Raw genomic sequence first — 19,491 nt, 5'->3', positions numbered from 1 at the left:
TTATCAAATACTCTTTGAAGGAAATGTTCAAGTAAAGCGTGAACCTGTTGGGACACATGGATCAGCCAAAAAAAAAAAAAAAAAAAAGTACTAATAAAATCTAAAATTAAATTGACTACTGGGTGTTTCACTTCATCTCATTTAACTCATTTTAGCCTAAAATATATTTTTGCAGCTGTTCAAGCTGTTCATAACACTGTATGTCAAAGCAATGTAAACATGCATTACTCATAAAACATTTCTCCAACATTTGAATTTATTTCACTTCGTACAAAGTAATACTTAAAAAGCACATCTGTAGTGTGGTAAAATAGGGCTTTGATGTCAAGACTCCACAGAAATTGTTCCTACTGACTAACATTCGTGGAGTTATGTGAGCACATGACACCACTGCATTCCTGATGAAAAGATAGCCTTGTAAAATATAGGGGAAAATATATCCAAACTCAGCATGGTGGCTCCAAATTCATGGGGATAAAGATGACCTTTACAAAATTACATGCTAGAAGAAAGCAAAGCCATTCAGAACCCTCAAAGGAAGTAAACTCATTCAAATGAAGAAATAACAAATGTCATACATTAAGAGAACATTCTGAGAATGTTTTCATGATATTCTCCAAATAAGATCCAATATATGCTTCAAACAGTGTGACTCTATCAAAAGATGTATTTTCAAAAGCAAATTTAAATTAAATTTTGATGCATTTCTCCTTGACTCAATGGCTTTTTAGCCGTTATTTAAAAGTAACAAAACCCTACTGCCCAAGAACACACATTTTTACCATTCCTTCATTATCAAAGCTGAAAAAAATGTTCATTCCTAAAGTTCAGTCCTCCTCTAGCAGAAAAACTAAGTCAGCATTTTCTAAGAGAACTTCTTTTAAAGGATTTACAGAAGCAACATAAGTATCAATATCATATCATAAGTATCAATATCATAACATAAGTATCAAACTCATATCTTTGTTCTGGTTTCTCTTGTTCACTCTGTCTCTTTTTAAATTTCCTACAAAAGCTAAATTAGGTCTCAGAGGCACTGCACCACTAAACAACGATCTCTTCTTGTCCATCATAATGGAAGTAAATGTACTCAGAAGGGAGATGTACCTAGAGGAAAGACTAAAGTGTCTCCATCTTCCAGTTCTCTCATCTCTAACACAGATATTTTCACCCCCTCTCTTCATGAAGTCCCTCACACTCATGCAGTTTTTCCTTCTCATGACCTTCTCATTCTCTGTGCAGACAGTTGAATTTACTCAACTGGGATAAAAACCTTTTCTGGCATAATGTGCTAAGTTGTTCCAATATTTAAGTAGGTAGCTCCAAAAGTAATGCCTGTTATTTTTTTTCCATGGAAACTACAATGGGTATAAAGAGCACAATAACACTATTTTACAGAAAACAATATATATATATCAGCCATAGAATACTATTTTTCAATAGTCACCATCATTTGCTATGCATTTTTCTCAGCAATGAACAGAGCTTGCATGCCATGCCATAAAAATCCATACCAGCGGAGGTGACACACTGTTGCTGTTGCAACTGCTGCAACACATCACCCACTGCCTCACGGTGCTTACATCCACTGGTTGGTCTCCATTAACGTTCAGCAAGCAATGGTGAGTGTCAATTGGTGCCATTTTTTATTTTATTTTATTTTATTTTTGTGGAGAATTCTGCACTTTTGCTTCAGTATGCACTTCCATGTCAGATATAGTTTTGTCAGACTGCCCCTCTGCTGCCATCTGTCACACAGCAACAAGATGTAGTGAAATACTGGCAGAGGGGTCCAATCTCTACTATCATGCCACTGGCATCCGCCACAGATACTATGGGCAAACATAATAAAATAGGAGATGTTATTTTCAGAGCAGCCCTTGTGATTCTTGCTACAGCATAAATATATCTATATAAAATAACTTTTTTTCAGTGTCAGGACAGCTATTTTCAGAGTATACATGCACAGCCCAATCTGCAGACTTACTATGAATTAATAACAAACTAGTTCTGCTCTCCTCGTGATTTCCAGTCTACTGTAGTTAATAACAAAATTCTAACATTTACTTAACTTTAACATCACAGGATTAAAAGGTATAGACACAATTATAATAATGTCTCATTATTGGAGAACACAGATTTAAAAGATAGGGAAATAAATAAATGAAAAATACTCCACAACAAATTAATTTGTATAATTTATTTTCTGCTCAGCTATATATATATATATATGTATATATATAAAGAAATATTTTAAAGGTTTAAAATATTAAATGTACTGTGAAAGCATAGAAACAGGAATACTGTATTCAGTTGCAAAGCCTTATATATAGACACAAATATATTACTTCAAATTTGCTATTACAGATTAAATGGAGATTTACGGTCACCATTTTGATTGGACATAGAGAAAACAAACCTTGCTGCCATACATCTAAAAAGGATTCCTTTGAACTAACTTTATTGCTGACAGAAAAATACAGAATCATGTTTTGGAACAACTGATTTAATCCTAGGCTTCCTGAAATGCTTATGCACAAGTGTATTTTTCAGCTCAATTTTCTATCACTGAAACCTTAAAAGTCTGGAATATGTCTGCATAGGTTTAAATATTTTTGATGGAAATGCCTCAGTAACTAGAAAATAAACCATGATAGCTTATGAGAAATCCATACACAGAGAGTCTCATGTTTGTATATTAGATTGCAAGGTTTATTGTAACACATGGGATTCTCTTTACGTGATACAAAATTCTAATGCTTCTTTCATTCCTGTTGTGTTCTCTTTCTGTGTCGGCAAATTCTTAAGAGTTCTGATAAAAATTTTTGAAGTTTGTAAAAGCAAACTAAAACCCTATTTTCAAGAAACAACTTGAACTATTTTTTTGTATTTGCTACATATAATACTATGTTAACAGACTGTACTTCAGAAACAAACATCTTCTCTTATCAAGTGAAATGATTTAGAATTAATGACAGATACAGAGCCTATAAACAGATTACAGACGTAGGTTCAACACCAGGTCGGTTAGTGCAGAACAAAATAAAAATGCCATGGCACTTGGTGGCCTGCTTGAAGTAAGCTGGTGGTCTCAATACAGGCCTCAATGGACTTCTTTCATAAAACAGGAATACAATACCCATCGCATAGCTCTAATTGGCACCCCTGTTGACACTGTCAGTAGCAAGGCCAAGGTTATAACGGCCACAGGAAAAGGGTCTTTCAAGGTCATTATTGAGGCATAATAGTGAAATGACATGGGAGAGATACTGCCTCAGTGCCGTGGCCAGTTTGGCTCCTGGGATCTTATCTGCACCTAACGAGATCAACTTGACAAAGACTTTTGTTATATCAGTAAACTCACCCATACAGCTATTCAAATGAAAAAATAACCCTTCTAGAACAGTTTTAAATCTTTGCAACTTATGGAAGAGATAACTTCCTGGAAACCTTTGCTAGTGAAGAATACATTACAAAGGAAGGCATAGACAGCACTCCCTGCCTTAGAAAAATTTTGCCAAAGCTTCAATTTAACTGATTGACAAAATTCCATTGCACATTATTGAAAAAAGTAAAGTTATTTACTTTAAAGGTTCTGACTGTCTCCACAACAGAAAGGGAACTATTACCTTCAAATAGGTAGAAATAGTCATGTAGAAAAGAAAGACACAAAATTACACCCTATATTGGCTGTCTTGTACATAGAGTTAATAAATATCATTACAAAAACCATTCATTCATAAGCATAATGATAGGTAACTCTGGTATTCACAGATACAAGCTTATCTTCAACCTGCCTTTCTGAGCAGGACAGAATAGAAGGATCTTCTTTCTGTTCTGGCCTTTATACCTATTCAGTGGCCATTTCCTATTTAGTCTGCTATTTGTGATAGAAGCAGCTCCTAAAGTGAAGCACCAAAAAGACAAGAATATGAGACATACTAAAGCAACAAATAACTCTATGGAGTTGGGGATTAATATTAATACTGCACATATAATTTAAAAACCTAAAAATGCAACTTATGAAAAATTGCAATATGCATTTAATAGCATTTACCCTTTTGAAATGATTTCATCCTGTTGCTCATTTCTGCCCAGAAGATAATGTAGGTTAACACTGGGTCAAAATCTGATGCATTCCCAAACATTTTAATAAGAGCATAAAGACTTTTCTTTGAGACATATAACCTCCTTTAGCTCAGCTGATGCTGAGAATGGGTGAAATAGATGTAAACGGATGACAGCTTGGCTCTCTGCCTGTTTTATGCTTAGGATTTAGAGAAAACTACAGGGAGGAGGTGGGAAAGCAGAGAATTCATGTAAATGAAACACCTACGCTACCAGAGTAGTTTTCTGAAAATTCAGATTTCCTTTTCATTTTGGTTATAGAGAATTCTGTGATTATTTCCTTCTGTAATGAACTCCGCAGGGTTGCTACAGAAGGGAAAGAAAATCAGGGGCAGATACTTAAAAACCACCCTGGTCTTGGGAAAATTCAGAGTATCATAGCAGCATTCTTTGTTTCTCTTTACGGAGAAAGGATTTAAAGGAATTGTTTCTATTTAAATATAATTAAAAAATGTTTTGCTGTTACTAGGCAGGACATTATTTCTTCAGCATTATGTTTTTACATTGTCTCAAAAAGCCTACTATATGAAGTAGGTGTAGTGGAATATTTTCTCAAAACAAACAAACAAACAAAAAAAACAACCATACAAACAAACACACAACTCCAAAAAACTCACAAAACCCAAAACCAACAAAGCTACAGTCAAATTCTTTTACCATTCAAGAGAAAGAGCAGGTGCTGGCTACCAGGCTGTACACAAAGTAGTAGAGATTCATCTCTCAAGCACTTCTTCTATCTCCAAGGCTACAAGCACACAAGTGCAATAGAGATACATGATGGAAATGTACCCAAGCTGAGTTTTAACATGTTCTTTATTTCTTTCCTACAGCATAATCCAAACAAAAATAAACCTTTGTTTGAGGGGGAAAAAAAAAAAAAAAAAGAGGAAAAGGGGCAAAACATTCTGTAATACATGGACATATATCATGATCTAATGAACTAATCAACTAAATCTACATTTTCCAACACATGAAAGAAACTTAGTGTCAAACTGCTTTCTGTGTGTACTGCTCTTAAACTATCGTAGATGAAAAAGTTGAGTAAGAATGAGACAGAAAAATATATCTGAAAGCTGGGAAAAAAACCTCACAAAACCAACAAACCAACACATTTGCCTTGATCCAGAGTTTTAAAAGATCAGTTTTGGATGTATTTTGTAAATGACATTTTAATTTTGCAAATGACTAACTTGGCTGAAACACAGTGAATGCCAAGCTCTTACAGACAGCTTACATAACTGTGCATGTGATGTTCCAACTTCTAACACTTTTGAGTAGCAGAGCTCTGGATATACATAGTGAAATGAATGGGAGCGGATTTCTAATGTTAGCATTTAGCTGAATGTCAAATAGATTGAAGTCCTATTACAATAAATACAAATGCAACACCAAATAATTGGTACAAGGAATACATTCGTATTGTGTATTCCATTTTTTCTTATTTCTCTCTTTCTATTAGTCCCACTTCTCTGTTTACCTCTAAAACTATGCCCACTGTAGCTAACTCAGCCTCCAACAAGTAGAAATTGAAGTGACCAGTACTTTGAAGTATAGGACTGTTCTCATTGCCCCTAGGTCCCCACAAAAAAAGAGAAGTCAAACTAACCCCCTTCTTGTCCTTCTTTTTCATATACTTTTCCTTTACATTTCAAAATTTTTCTTCCAGGTCACTATCCTTCTTTTGAAACAGCATAATTTAGAAGTGTCTTTTTTTTCTTCTCTTTTTCCTTCTCATCTTGTTTCGCACTTGTTTAAATTCCCTATTGAAATCATATATTTTTCTCCTTTATTTTTATAATGTAACTGTATAGTATTTCTCCCCTGTATTTTGCTGAAGCCAGAAAATGTCATGCTACAAAAGGCCTTATTTAGTGGGAGTGCTGTGAAGGACAGGACACTAGAGATTGTAGCAATTGCTGATTTAGAACACATCTTGGTTCAGATGCTCATTAAAAAACAAAACAAAACACATTGATTTTTCACAAAATTAAATATTGGAATTTTGGCAAGTTCAAATCAAATAATTAACAGAGAAAGGAACTTCTGTAAAGAGTCATGAAATAAGATGGTGTAAGTTCTCTTCCCTCTTATCCTCTCAACTCAAGGTGATATTGTTTAGCTCTATCATCTAAATCATTAGACTGTAAATAACCAATAAACCATATTAGACCATTAGTTTTAGAGCAAAATGCTTAAGCTGAGTCTATAGGGAACTCTGTTTCAAAATTAAAGACACAGCTTGGATCAGCTGCAACTCAACTCTGCAGAGAGACTGCACTCTTCTGATGTGTATATACACCATAAAGCATATTTCCTTGAAACACACATACGAACAATTTCTGAAGAAATCTTTGCGTGATAATTGCTGCTTTTAAAAATGTTTCAGTAGATATTCCACATGAAATCTTACAGAAGACTTTTTTATAAATTATGAATTAAGTTACGGATAGTAGCTTCCAGTTACTTTTGCCATTTCATCTTTGATATTGCAGCAGCTGCAGAAATACTGATAAAGACTTCATTTTCAATCCACAACAATAAAGAATTTAATTTCATAAACACATAGTAGTGCAGAGAGATGTTGACATTCTTTAAGCTATTGAACAATTCACAGCTTGAATTATTCTGAATGGGTGTTAATGAACAATTCTTGATATGTATTGACATCGTTTTAATCTTTCTGCTTAATCATTTGACAGATAATAGAATCAGAATTTTCCAAAATCAGCTATGTTTAGGAAGCATATATTAACAATCATGACTCCTCAATAGAGTGCATCCAATAAAATAAATGAAATCTGTTCAGTATGTGACTTTAGCTGATACTATCTTACAATTCTAGCTGCAGCTTTAGGTTATTTAGAATATATAGGCATTTGAATGAGAAGACTAACAAAAATGTTACTGCTTTTGAATTTTCCAATATGTAGTAAAATTAATTTTAAATGCAAACTTCCCACAATTATAGTTGATACATATAATCAAGATTATTAAGATAATAATATAAAGATTAATAAGGATTAGAAGAGCAGCTAAGCTGATATTTCTTGTAATATATTGCTACATGTACTGATATAAAGCAAATGGGTTGTGTCATAAGAGGAGAAGGGGAGTTTGCTGTCAGACTGCTAACAACATGCTCTTGCAAATTTTTTTACAAATACATAAAAATAAAATAATGACAGCTTGAGTATAAATATCTAAACAAACTTAAATAAGCTCTGCTTGATCATCATTGGAACCTTCTCCAAAATAAAAGTTTCTTCTCTTCACAAAGGTTTGATGACTGAATGGTGCTATGCTTTATTAATACACTTCTCTATTGTCATTGCTTCTCTGTACCACTAGACTGTGCTACATTTGTTCATTTCTGTGTTTCCACCCAATATGAATATCTGGACTCGATTTCTGTGCATGATATCTCCTTTCTTTCAGTTAATCCCAATTATATACTGACTCCAGATCTTCAAATATTGAGCAAAATCCCCCAAATAATGCGTGTTGAAGTAAGCAATGCATTTTAATAGCCACTTTGCTGCTTCATTCTTCTTTCAGACAGACAAATATGAAAAGAAACAATAAAGCACCTGTTTCACTACTCAGTTGGGATCTGAAATGTTACATTTGCTTTCATTTTTTCCATCATGCTTTCAGAAGCAAAATCAGGGCTGCACTATTGAAGTATAAAAGCGATAAAGGAAAGAGTTGTTCGCAGCATGGCAAAAAGCAGCTTTCTAAAGGACATCTCTGGCAGGATCTTAAATTAAGAAGTTCACAAGAAGTATCTAGTAAAACAGTATATTTGTCAAGAAGGAAAGATAAGACAACACAGCCAAATTTCTTTAAGAAACATTTTCACCAAACACTTCTGTTTTGTTTTGTTTTATATACAGTTCATCTATTAAGTTCATATATTAATATATTGATTATCTTCTCTGGGAAAGATTCTCATTGTCAATAAATCTTTCAGAAAATGATCTGTTCCATACTTTTCACTCAGGTAGCTAACAGGAACATGCCACTGACACAAGGACTGAGTCTGTAGTTTTCAGTCATTCTTCAGTGCGTAACGTACACTAAATATCTATCCTCCCCTTAACTACCCAATTGGCTAAAGTTCTAAGTATTTATAAACAGCCTTGGCTTCACTTTTTATGCTTTAAGTTTATTTTAGGAGAATAATAATTTCATCTGAGACCAAAACTATCCTGCTCCAAAACACAATATGCTACCCTCTTGACAGCTCATTATTTTGACAGCATATTGAACTGCAATTTAACAACTTCTTTGTCTTCTTTTGATCTAATTTTTCTTCCACTACATGAACATCTACACTGAAAAAACCCTCAGAAAACATATTATTTGTAAAAAAGTAAAGACAGTCTAAAGGATTGCTTTAAAGGGTGTAAAAATTAAATGCAATGAGAAAGTACGTCTTGTTTGGAAGTGTTATCCTGAAAAAGTCACACTTGGGTTAACAAAGCAGAGACAAAAACCTTGAAGAGTAATTTTTATGTGAAGATTTTCCTGTTTTGTTCAGGAAATCTTCCAAGTGATCATGTAAAACTAAGCAGAATGAATTAACTGGAATACTACCTCTTCTATAAGGAGAAAATGCATTAAAGACTGACTTTGTAATAATCTTATAAACTAATCTTATACCAGAGTGGTTTTTTTTTAGGCATGCTAAAATGTTTGTTATCTCACATAGCGTACTCATGCCTAACTATATTATGAATGTATGAATTCTCTTACACAGTTAAGCCTTTTTTTTTTTTTTTTTTTTTAAAGCCAGCAGCAGTGCTGTATTCAGGATAAACACAGCAATTAAAGTGATTTATTGACAATTGATTAGAAAACAATGTTTTCAAATAGTTTTTTATATCTCAGCATCAGCTTAGAGAACAAGTAGCATATTTACTGACATCTCTTTCCAGCAAACAGGGATTTCCAGCCGAGCCAACAGCTATATCTGAGCACCAAGGAGATCAAGGCAGTTAAGAGCAGAAGTTCATTTTATGGAAATTCCAGGGAAACAATTACTAAACCTTCCTAATGATTTTTTTTTCTTTTTTTCTTTTTAAACAATTACAAAACAATGGGTTTCAAAGGGACACAGAACAAACAGCCTCAAATTTAGCTTGCCCTATTTATGTGACTGGGTCCCATCAAATTTTACTGAACTACTTTCATAAACAAGGGCCATGATAGCACAAAAACTCCTTCAAAATGAGTTTGTCTGTCAAGCAACCACAATTACTTGATGTTTACTCTTTAATGAATTTTAAACGTATATGATTAAATTCCAGATAAACATATGATTTAAAATGTACTGCATTTTTGTGCAGTAGTAAAGGCGTTGATCTTCCTTAAAAATTCTATAGATGCATTGTAATTGCCAATTCATCAAAATAATTCGTCATTAACATCATAATAACCACATTTATGTCAAACTGAATTAGCTTATATACTTGTATCAGAGGCAGAAACAGCTGTCATTCTGTTTGCATAAATTTCCAGCAAAATGTGTCTGGCAAAGTAAAGCATGAGTATTTCTTTAAAAATTACAGCTTCAGCATACACAGAGAGAGCAGAAATACAGAGAGCTGTATTTCCCATCCACAGGACCACTCAAATGAGTGAGCATTCCTCAGTTAAATGATAATCAGTTAAATCATCATAGCTGTGTTTATTCTCAATCCTGAGTATAAACATAGTTTTGAATATACTTATGAAAGGAATATTAGAAACAAACAGGAAAATGGCACAATCCAAAAATGCACCTTCTGTCTGCCATCCTCAGTGACACTGCGTGATGGCTTATTCTCAAAGCTGCACTACAGACTTTGCCCAGACTGCAAACAGAATCTGAAGGAAAAACAGCACTGAACTTTATAAACATGATGCACAAGGAACAACATTTTGACATCTATAGTTTGTCTATGAAAGTCATTATGGAAAGTTCCAGCTGTGCTGAATGCTCAAAGCTGTTAAAATTACTCTTTAAAGAAACTGATTTTAAATTCAAATGTATTAGGTTCTATAAAATTTATACTATGGTTGAAGTTAATTTAACAGGTTCATTACTAAGCTCAATATCAAGAGATTTAGGACTCAAAGTGTATAACAATGCATAATACTAATGCAGTATTGTTATCTCCTGATTCTGCATAGTGCTTGAATACTTCAACAGATTTTTATTTTTATTTTTTAATCTACATACAGTTATTTACACAACTATACTATTTAGACTGATTTACTATAAATGTCGTTATAACACCTGTGGCTTTCCTCATTAAGTGCCCAATAGATAGGGTTGTGGGTTGAAAGGGCAGCATATGGGCTACGAAAGGGCTAGTCATCATAAACCATTATAATGGTGCACTGGTAAAGCTCATTCCTATTCATCTAATGATTAGTTCAATCAATATTTACTCCTGCGTGCTTCTTTTGTGTTCAGCTACAAAGCACACATTCTTCAATTTCATAGCACAGACCTTGTTTGTGAATTTGTCACATTATTTGAGAGGAAGGAAAACAATTTCCTGGATAGCTTGGGAATCACTCACTCCTTTGATTTTGTTTTCCTGTGTCAGGCAACTAGTGTCCATACCACTGTGGATCCTACTTCCTCACACTGGTTAATAACACACAGTGCTGTTGAAGTTATAGTTCATCCATTAATTTCTTAATACACGTATTGCAGTATCCATGATAACACCCTGCAGGCGTTTCACTAGATATTGCATTTTAATCACAAAATTTTGACACCTGATTCACTCAAAACATACCTATTTTTTGTTTCTGATATATTTTTCCCTGTATTGCTGTACCTTAAATCACAAAAGACAAATCAAGTAATCTCTTAATGTAATCATGATTGCATTGTTAAAGGGGTAAATTATACGAAGTTATCGTTGACCACTGCATTTATTTGTAAAAGGCCAATAGTGTATGTCAGACATTTTCTGTATCATAAAAGAGAAGTTATTCCCAGCTATCACATACCATACCTTTATAGTTTTAAAATTTATCACCATACTTCAGGTCACCAGATTTCTACTAATCAAAGCTCGTATTTGCATAAGAAAATAGTTTTCTCTGATTTTTTTTTTTTTAAGTAAAAATTCCTAAGATAATGAAACAGATAGATGGTTGTAAATAAAGAAGCTTCAATACGCTCTCTTTCCCCCAACCAAACACTAGTATGATACAACAGTGAAATATAAACAGAGAAATACAAATGCACGACACCCTTTTGGAAAATAAAGGTAGCGTAATTCAACATCAAATATTACAGAAGTATAAATAGACTCTCATGCCTCAGACTTGTTTACTCCAAACACAGATCTGCGCCTCTATATGAAAAATACATGTCTGTATTTCCTACTATGTAACACAGTAGCAGCTTATAACTGACTTGTTATTTTCTAAGCATTTACTGACACTTATTAAAAATTGACCTGCAAAGGCCTAACACCAGAAACTTCTTTTCCATCACATTTCAAGGAGTCTCAATGAAGTTAAATAACGTTATTCAGGTAAGTATCAGTCAGGTGCACCATGCTGTGATGACAAATAAGTTTTGGTGTCATGGGGTAGGGTACTAAGTCCGTCAAAAATCAACATTGCTTTCATTTTACCACATTTGTTTTAAATAGTCAATGTATCTTTCTAAGTTCTTCGTTGGTATTTTTTTTTAGGATAATAGTGCTAAGTGTTCCAAATTCAGTTGGATTTCTTATTCCTGGAATACCTTCTGAAATAAATTTCATTTGCCTTAGTGATTATATCAAGATTTCCTGCACTCCTCTATTAAATTAAGGAGAACTTGCATATTTTTCAGTCATGCATTCTATCAATACCTGTTACTTAACAACCTCTCTCAACAGTACTGCAAATAGGTTTTGTTTGATTCATGCTTTCTTAGTTGCTCATAAATATCCCAAGGATGTTAGGAAAACAGAATAACTCTATAACATTATGTAATCTGTATCATTGCTCAGTCCTAACACCAAATGAGCAAGCTACACAGATAAACTTCTTTAAACATCTCCTTTTCAGAGTGTTGAGTCCCACTTTAAAATATAAAACACTTTTGCAAGATTCTGAAATGAAAGCTTGAATACTTCTTCAATAAAAGTGCTACTCCATGTAACTGCTTTATGTCACCTTCACAGATCAAATAATTGTGATCACATACTGTTTTTGTGCACATACAGGTAACAAGCGCCCATATTAGGCAATTTGACATATTTTTTAGCAATTTGTTAGCTATATGTTTGCATCTCAGCTGCATTATGTAAATCATTCACTAACTTAACAGCTTTAACTATGCAAATGATTTTAACAAAAATTAGACTAAAAGATACAATCTGTAAGCCTATTTTTTCTTTTTAGTTAGGCAGCAAGTTTATTTCAAAGCACTAAATAGCTGCCTTTTATTAAAAAGATGTTTTCCTTGGATTTTCTACGGTCTTTACACCCCTCACAAGATTTTGAGGGGGAAGAATGGGAAGGCCATTGTGAACATTGCTCTTTTTTATCTATATCCTACATTTTATAGAGGGAAAGCCACCAACTTCCTATGTCTCCATTCCTTGTTCAGAGGGAGAGACATGGACCTGCCCTGACCACAACAGCACCAACAGATCAAGCGGTCAGCCTCCTGCACTAGACCATTGTTTAGCTGTAAATCAGCATGGCTGCACTTCCTTGGAAGAATTTAAGCCAGAGTTAGCAGATAGAGTTGTCATTCTGAATAAGGCATGACCCACATGAACTCAGTGTCTGTGTTAGTGCTATCAGGGGATGGGATGGCACTAGCCCCTGCCCAGTTCCTGGGTGCAGCGGACAGCAGGTAGCACAGGGTAGATCTTTTCGGGCAGCTCTTTGGCCTCCATCTCTGATGGGGACCAGGTAAGCAACCATGGCAACGTCTGCACACCCCCCAGCTTCTAGGGCTGGGAGTATCAGCCTGGCCAGGAAAGCCTGGGAGAAAAGCTCACACATATAAAAGGGCTTCTTTCTCCAAATCCAACAGCAAGTCTAACAGCTAAACTCATTAAACCCTTAGCATGAATGTTTATAGCTGTCTAAAAAGCATTAATTCACAGAAGCAAAGAATCTACTAATTGTGGTATTTATTTCATTTATTACGCAAGCCACAAATGCGATGGACAGATATTCTATTAGAATACAGTATTCTCGTTCATTTGATGGGGTACAAAACACCGCTCTCATCTTGATGCAAGAAGTGCTGTAGTAGGCAGTGCAAGACGCGACCTAAGAGGTGTTTTACAACAGCGACTTCTGCACCAGGCTGAAAGTTGACTGCTTGCTCAGTCACAGTACCTTTTTCTCTCCCCACCCGTGAATTCCCAAGCGTAAGCAAAACGCACAAGCAAACGCGCTACAGCACGTAGCTTCGAGCTACAACATCTCCCTCCTGCACGGACCGCTGCGAACAGCGCAGCACAGCCCTGCGGGGAGGTGCTTCCAGGTGTGCCGCGGTCCCGCTCCCCGCAGCTTGCAAAAGAAAGCGTCAGAGGAGCGAAGACACAGCTCGGCTCATTGCACGGCGGGGTGGAGGCCGAAGCAGCACGGGAAGCGGGGCTGCTCCCGGAGAGAACTGATGAGCACGTTTCGAAAGCAACCCTCGACCCACGGACTGGGTCTGCTCGCACTGGAGGTACTTCCTTTAAAAAAAAAAAAAAAAAAAGAAAAAAAGAAAAAAAAAAAGCTGCAAGGCTGGGGGGGCGTCCAGTACACAAGTTATGTTTTTCCCTCTTGGTTTCCTGGTGCTCTCATGAAAAAAATACTGTTTAGCAAGTTCTTGCTAGATACTTCAGAGTGCTGTTTTCCTAGAAAAGAGTGGGGAAAAGCATTTTTGTTTCCCTGAGCTAACGTCAAAGTTACAGTTTCTATGAAGGAAAATCAGACACGCGTGGTTGTTAGCTCTGCCAGCGCACGCAGCTGAAGGAGCTGATAGCCCGTACGAGGAAATCTTAGCTAGAAGTTGCTCCTAGCGTCTTCGCCTTCATTCATTACACAGACCGGAGATCCGGGAAACGCGCACGCTACAGGGCTGTCACTCGCGAGTGCGTTCCGCTCCTCACGAGCAGTCCCAAACGCAGAGGAAGCCCACTTTGCACCTCATTATCGCCCGCAGGGCGAGGCGAGCGACTGGACAGGAGGACGGAGGCGGAGGAGGTGCGCAACTCCCGCGGGTACGCGGGGCTGCTCATCCCACCTCTGCTCTTTTGATCCATAAAAAGGGCCGCGAAAGGCCTGTCCCCGAGACACGAGGGAACAATAACGCTCCTACGAAAGGACAGCAGTGGGAGACTTAGCACGCACTGTCGGAGACTTGCACGCAGTCCCCCCGCCTCCAGCGGCCCTTCCGCACGAGCTCCCCGTGCCTGGATGAGCCCAGCTGTGGGGACGCTTCTCGCTGTCCCCTGCAGAAGACGAGGTCCTGGCTGCCCTCCGGGGAGGGACGAAGGAAAGCTGGACACGGTGAGGAGGTCCCGGGAGGCGCTTCCATCCCTTCAGCAGTCCCCGAAGAGGTACCGCCTGGGGAGTCACGCAAAGCCACGAAAAGTCCGCAGAACAACTTTTTTGGAAGAGGAGGGGGAACAGCTCCCCTTGCGAGCAGCGAACCGAGACCACGGGCAGGCGGGCCCAGCGGTGCGGACTCTGTAGCGGGAGAACGAGCCCGCCGACATCACGGGGACGGTTTGGGCGGGGGTAGGGGCTTCGAGGCACAGACATCGCCCATCACTTCCCTTCCTCCCTGCCCTCCGCGGCCCAGGCGGCGCCGCGCTTCTTGTACGGTGCTTTGGCGCCGACCCCGAGGCTGCGACCAGCACATCCCCGACAGCCACGCCGATGGGGGTGCGCGACCCACCAACTTTTTGCCCCGGGCCTCCGCCTCTCACAAAGCCTCCTCCCTAGCCCTTCCTAGCACAGACCCGCTCCCCCTTCGCCGGCCCGCTTACCTCGCATGGTGTTGGCGACTCCCCGCTCCGCGCACTCATGAAGCTGGGAGCCTGGGAACCGCACCACGAAAATCCCGTCTCAGCACCCGCGGAGACGGCAGCCGCCGCGGCTCTGCTCTGTCTCGAAAACCATCCCTCCCAGGCGGCTCCGCGGGGCGCGGCTCCGCGGGCTGCCCGCCGCCGGGCGCGCTCCTCTCCCGCCCGCCCGCCGCGAAGCTCTGCGGGGGTCGGCGAGGCCGCGGCTGGCTGGCGACAGGCAGGGGATGGGGAAGGAACTGAGTTACGTTAAAAATAAAGGAAAACACACAAACATAGACAGACAGGAAAAAGAAGAGGAAGAAAAGCGAGGAGGGCTGCAGGGCTGGCGGAGCATGTGCGCTTTCACATGGCACCCGCGCCCCTCAGCAGCTCCCCGGTGCGGATTTCCACCGCGCAGCGACAGGGACTCAGCGCAGAGCGGGAGAAAGACCCAGGAACGACGCGGCCGAGCGGCTTATAGCGGGGGGAGGGCGGTGCCGCCGGCACGGCCCCGCCCGCTGTCAGCGCCGCCGCCAATCGCCGCCCGCCCGGCACCGCGCCCGCGGGCGGCACCGAGCCACCGCCTCCAGCCCCAGTCCGGCCCGGCACCGCGGGGGGCTCCGCGCCGCACCGCCCCGCGCCCGGCAACTTCTGCCGCTGCCGGCGGGTGCTGTCCGACAGCCCGGGCTGCGTGCGGCGGCGCAGAGCTGAGTGTTGTCCGCCGGAGCTGCAGAGAAAGGTAACCGCGCAGCAAGTCCCCTCGTGCCTTAATGTTATTGTATGCTGAGACGGTGGAGCGGCGGGTCTGCTTTGGGATGGGAAGCGCTCGCCTCGGTGAGATTGGCACTTGGGAACTGCTATCCCTTTCCCGACAAGAGCGAGAAAGTTTGGTGGTGAGTTATATTCTCATGACAGAGCGAATCTGGATGCCCAAACCAGCTTGCTTTCCCACTGTAGGACAGGCAGACAGAGGCGCAGGAGCGGAACTGTTCCGCGGACAGCAGGATTTCTCCTGAGTTGTATCATCCCTTCTGAGTTAACTCATGTGTTGTCCATGAGAAAATTGACTACAGGTTCTTCCCAGTGCCTTTATTTTTATTTTATTTTCTGTGTGGTAAATTATGGAACACAAGCACAGGTCATTTCAATGGGTCGTTTTAGAAACAAGTCCCCAACGCCAAGGATCGCCGTTTTTAACTCTAACCGTAAAATGAAAGAGAAAAAAAAAAAAAAACAACAAAAAAAAACAAAGCAAAAACAATAACAACAAAAATACAAAACAGATTTAACTCAAGTATGTCCATGCAAAATTATTCATATCATCTCAATAATTCAAAATGGGATGCACTTAAAAAGAGGTTCTGTTCAGTTAAATGTGAAAATGGACAAAATGGATTTATTCTTTCCTACATGAATGATGAGATGAAATTCTATCAGAGAATCAGCAGAGCTAGTTAATGCATCACATTTGCACTGAAAAGAAAGTTACATATTAGCATAGAAAAGAGGCACTGTGATGCTTTCAGTGGGTACAAGCTAGGAAAGCTTCAATCCTGGAAGCAAGCGACTGATTTGCAGGGAGCCTCTCTCCAAACACCTGTCTAAAAGGAAGCTGAATATAAACAAAGTTCTGCCAGTGTTGAAACTGTTCAAATCTAACTGATATTGTTAAATTTTGTTACAACTGGATTTAATGTGGAGAAGGTGGAGTCACTAAAATATCATAGAAACCCAGCACACAAATTTTCTCAGATATTGTATACTTTTCATATTCTTGACTACTTGATTTTATTTATTTATGCATTTTATGTACTGCAATTCATAGCTGCTTGTTAGCATTCATTTGAGGCATTGTATTAGGATCTTATTCACACCCTTACAAACTTCTTATAGTTGCTTATATCAGCAGACCTTCCAATACCTGTAAGATGTTTTCCATCCTTTCCCTTCACAAGAACAGGAACTTGCTGTATTTTCTTTATAATGGAGACCCTGACAGATATGAATGGCTGCAGACAGGTCTGACTGAAAGGCTCTTCAGTGGATTGTCCCATCAGTCTTCTCCTCAACCTGTCCGTGGTGAGCAAAACTTTCTAAGATAATTGCAGTAAAACAACACTTCTACTTCAGTTTACAAAGCAGGTTAGAAAGCATGGGATATAAATATATATATAATCTTTCTATTGAGTATAATTTAACTAATATCTAATTTGGAGTTTGGGCAAAGCTTAATTAGCTCCTGCCTTGAGGGTTTAGGAAAACAGCAGGGAGAAAGAGATATTCCACCTGCTTCTTGCTTGGTCTGCTGCAACCAAGACACTTTTATTTCTCCTGGATGCCCATGCAGCAGTCACAACAAAGGCTAGGTGAGTTTGAAGAGGACGTAATGACTCTTTTGTATTCTGAGTCTTGTTTTTATTGTCTATGTCAGTATGACTTTTAATTATTGTAGAGCTTCATCTTAAAGTCAAAACTTTGATAGGTAAAAGCAAACTGTCTGCTTGCTAAGCAGCACGTTTGAATACTTTACTCTGCTGCAGCAAGTACCAATATGCACTGATTTGGAATTTACAGGGTGCCTTTAGCAAGGAGGAAAAGCAAGAGAAACCAAAATGCCTCTACTTTATTTGATTTTGATTTTATTTTCATTTACCTTAGTTTACCTATATATATATATATAAAGTCTACAAAACTCAGATTATTTCAGCCCTAAATTTCACTTACTTTTCCCTCTATTATATGGAGTAGCAATTTTTATGATTTTTTTTTTCAGAAGTTAAACTTTTAGTTTGTTCCTCTGTCCTGATCCAGCAGTGTCTGTGTCTGAACTCAGATATATCGATGCCTTAACTAACTTCTACAGCAGCTGGAGCAAGTTCTTGCACTTGCAATTTACTCAATATTTGAGGTATTGTTTGCCAAACATTAGTGGGGGCAATAAAATTATACATACAGCAAACATACATGGACATCAGTGAGCACCAGTGAGTTATGAATACTGCTCTGTAAAATGTAGGGCTACTGAAATCATTGTGTACCAAACAGGTAGGCATAATACAGGAAAGCATCAAAACCTGACCTCATGCAGGGAATTTATAGTACTTTTCAAAATTTACCTCTTATCTTCAGCAGTTTAAAATAAACTGAGTGGTATTCACAGCTCACTGTTCTTGTGAGATGGTAGCTGTCCTCAGTTTCAAAGAACTTCTCAAAGAATTTCTCATTTCATGAGTGCTTCAGAGAAAAAGCTTAGGAAAAGCAAGACATAAAGAGTTAAAATATAATAAATAAGTTGTTTTATTCAAAATGTTATCAATTACTTTGTAGAAAAAGATGTAATTGCTGTCATACTGCCTCTGGAAACTAAATACTAAACAATTGCCTTTCAGAACATTGGCTTGGATTAGCACCTTTCCCATGGCTTTTTGGAACCACCTCTAAGACAATATTTATGGCCGCACAGTTTTATCATTTTAACCGTTTATAATATATTCATTAGAGCTGTATCAAGCTATGCCTAATTTAACTTCTTCTCTAAAAATTACTGAATGCAAAATAGTCAAAACAACGTTCAAATCCATTCCCTTGAATATCTGTGGCCAATTTCTGTTGGCATGGAAAGAAGACAGATCCATCCTGTAGCCATAACTAGTATCTTAGCTGTGATCAGAGTAAGATTGGTCAGAGTTTTCCTGGTCTCATCTGTTTCCAGCAGATATAATTTCAGTGCCAGACATTCCTAACTGTATGTAAGTAAGTTATGAGACATAGTTTCTAATTTTGCATTTTATGACTTGAAATTGTTGAATAGAATGGAATTATTGAAAGACTCACAAATCTGAACTTCTCCTGTAGATTCCTCACTTTTAATTCACTTTCTAAATTCTTTCCCATTTCATTATGCCTGCAATCTGAAGAAAAGGAAAAGACGGACAAAGTATGCACAAACTCTATATTGGGTTTATGTCCTCATAACCATTATGAAATTTCAAATCTTCTACAGAATATTATTTAATTTAAGAACTGTATTTTTTCTTTCTGAACTAGAAAAAATGGTTTTAAAAGTAGCCCTAAAAATTCTGACACATTCAGAAACAGTATTCATCAACAGGAAATATTTAATTATGCCAGTTTAATTTTATAGGTTAAGGTTGTAACATATTATCCGTTTGTTCTTCTTCTTCTTCTTCTTTTTTTAAATCGAAATGGAAAAAAGACACAAAACATACTTCATTTCTTTCCTCTGTATTGTTAGATGAAAAGCAATCCCTACCTGAACAGATAGAATGTCAACTCTTGTAAATACTTCATGGCTTATAACATCTGATGTTTTATGCAAAACCCC

The 19,491-nt window shown here is 38.2% G+C and overlaps 1 protein-coding gene across 1 annotated transcript in view; it reads right to left on the bottom strand.

The window, feature by feature from the left end:
* RORB (RAR related orphan receptor B) overlaps positions 1 to 15,593 on the bottom strand; it is a 143,107-nt gene extending 127,514 nt beyond the window's left edge. Inside the window, exon 1 of the mRNA XM_085213538.1 lies at positions 15,129 to 15,593. Coding sequence (XP_085069664.1) covers positions 15,129 to 15,135 — 7 coding nt within the window. The 5' untranslated portion in view covers positions 15,136 to 15,593. The remainder of the gene's footprint in view (positions 1 to 15,128) is intronic.
* Positions 15,594 to 19,491: the final 3,898 nt, after the last annotated feature.

This window comes from Meleagris gallopavo, chromosome Z, assembly GCF_905368555.1.
Source record: "Meleagris gallopavo chromosome Z, MGAL_WU_HG_1.1, whole genome shotgun sequence".
In the NCBI taxonomy this organism is placed as follows: Eukaryota; Metazoa; Chordata; class Aves; order Galliformes; family Phasianidae; genus Meleagris; species Meleagris gallopavo.
Note: the sequence above shows the minus strand (reverse complement) of the source record. Positions and strands in the feature narration are given on the sequence as shown.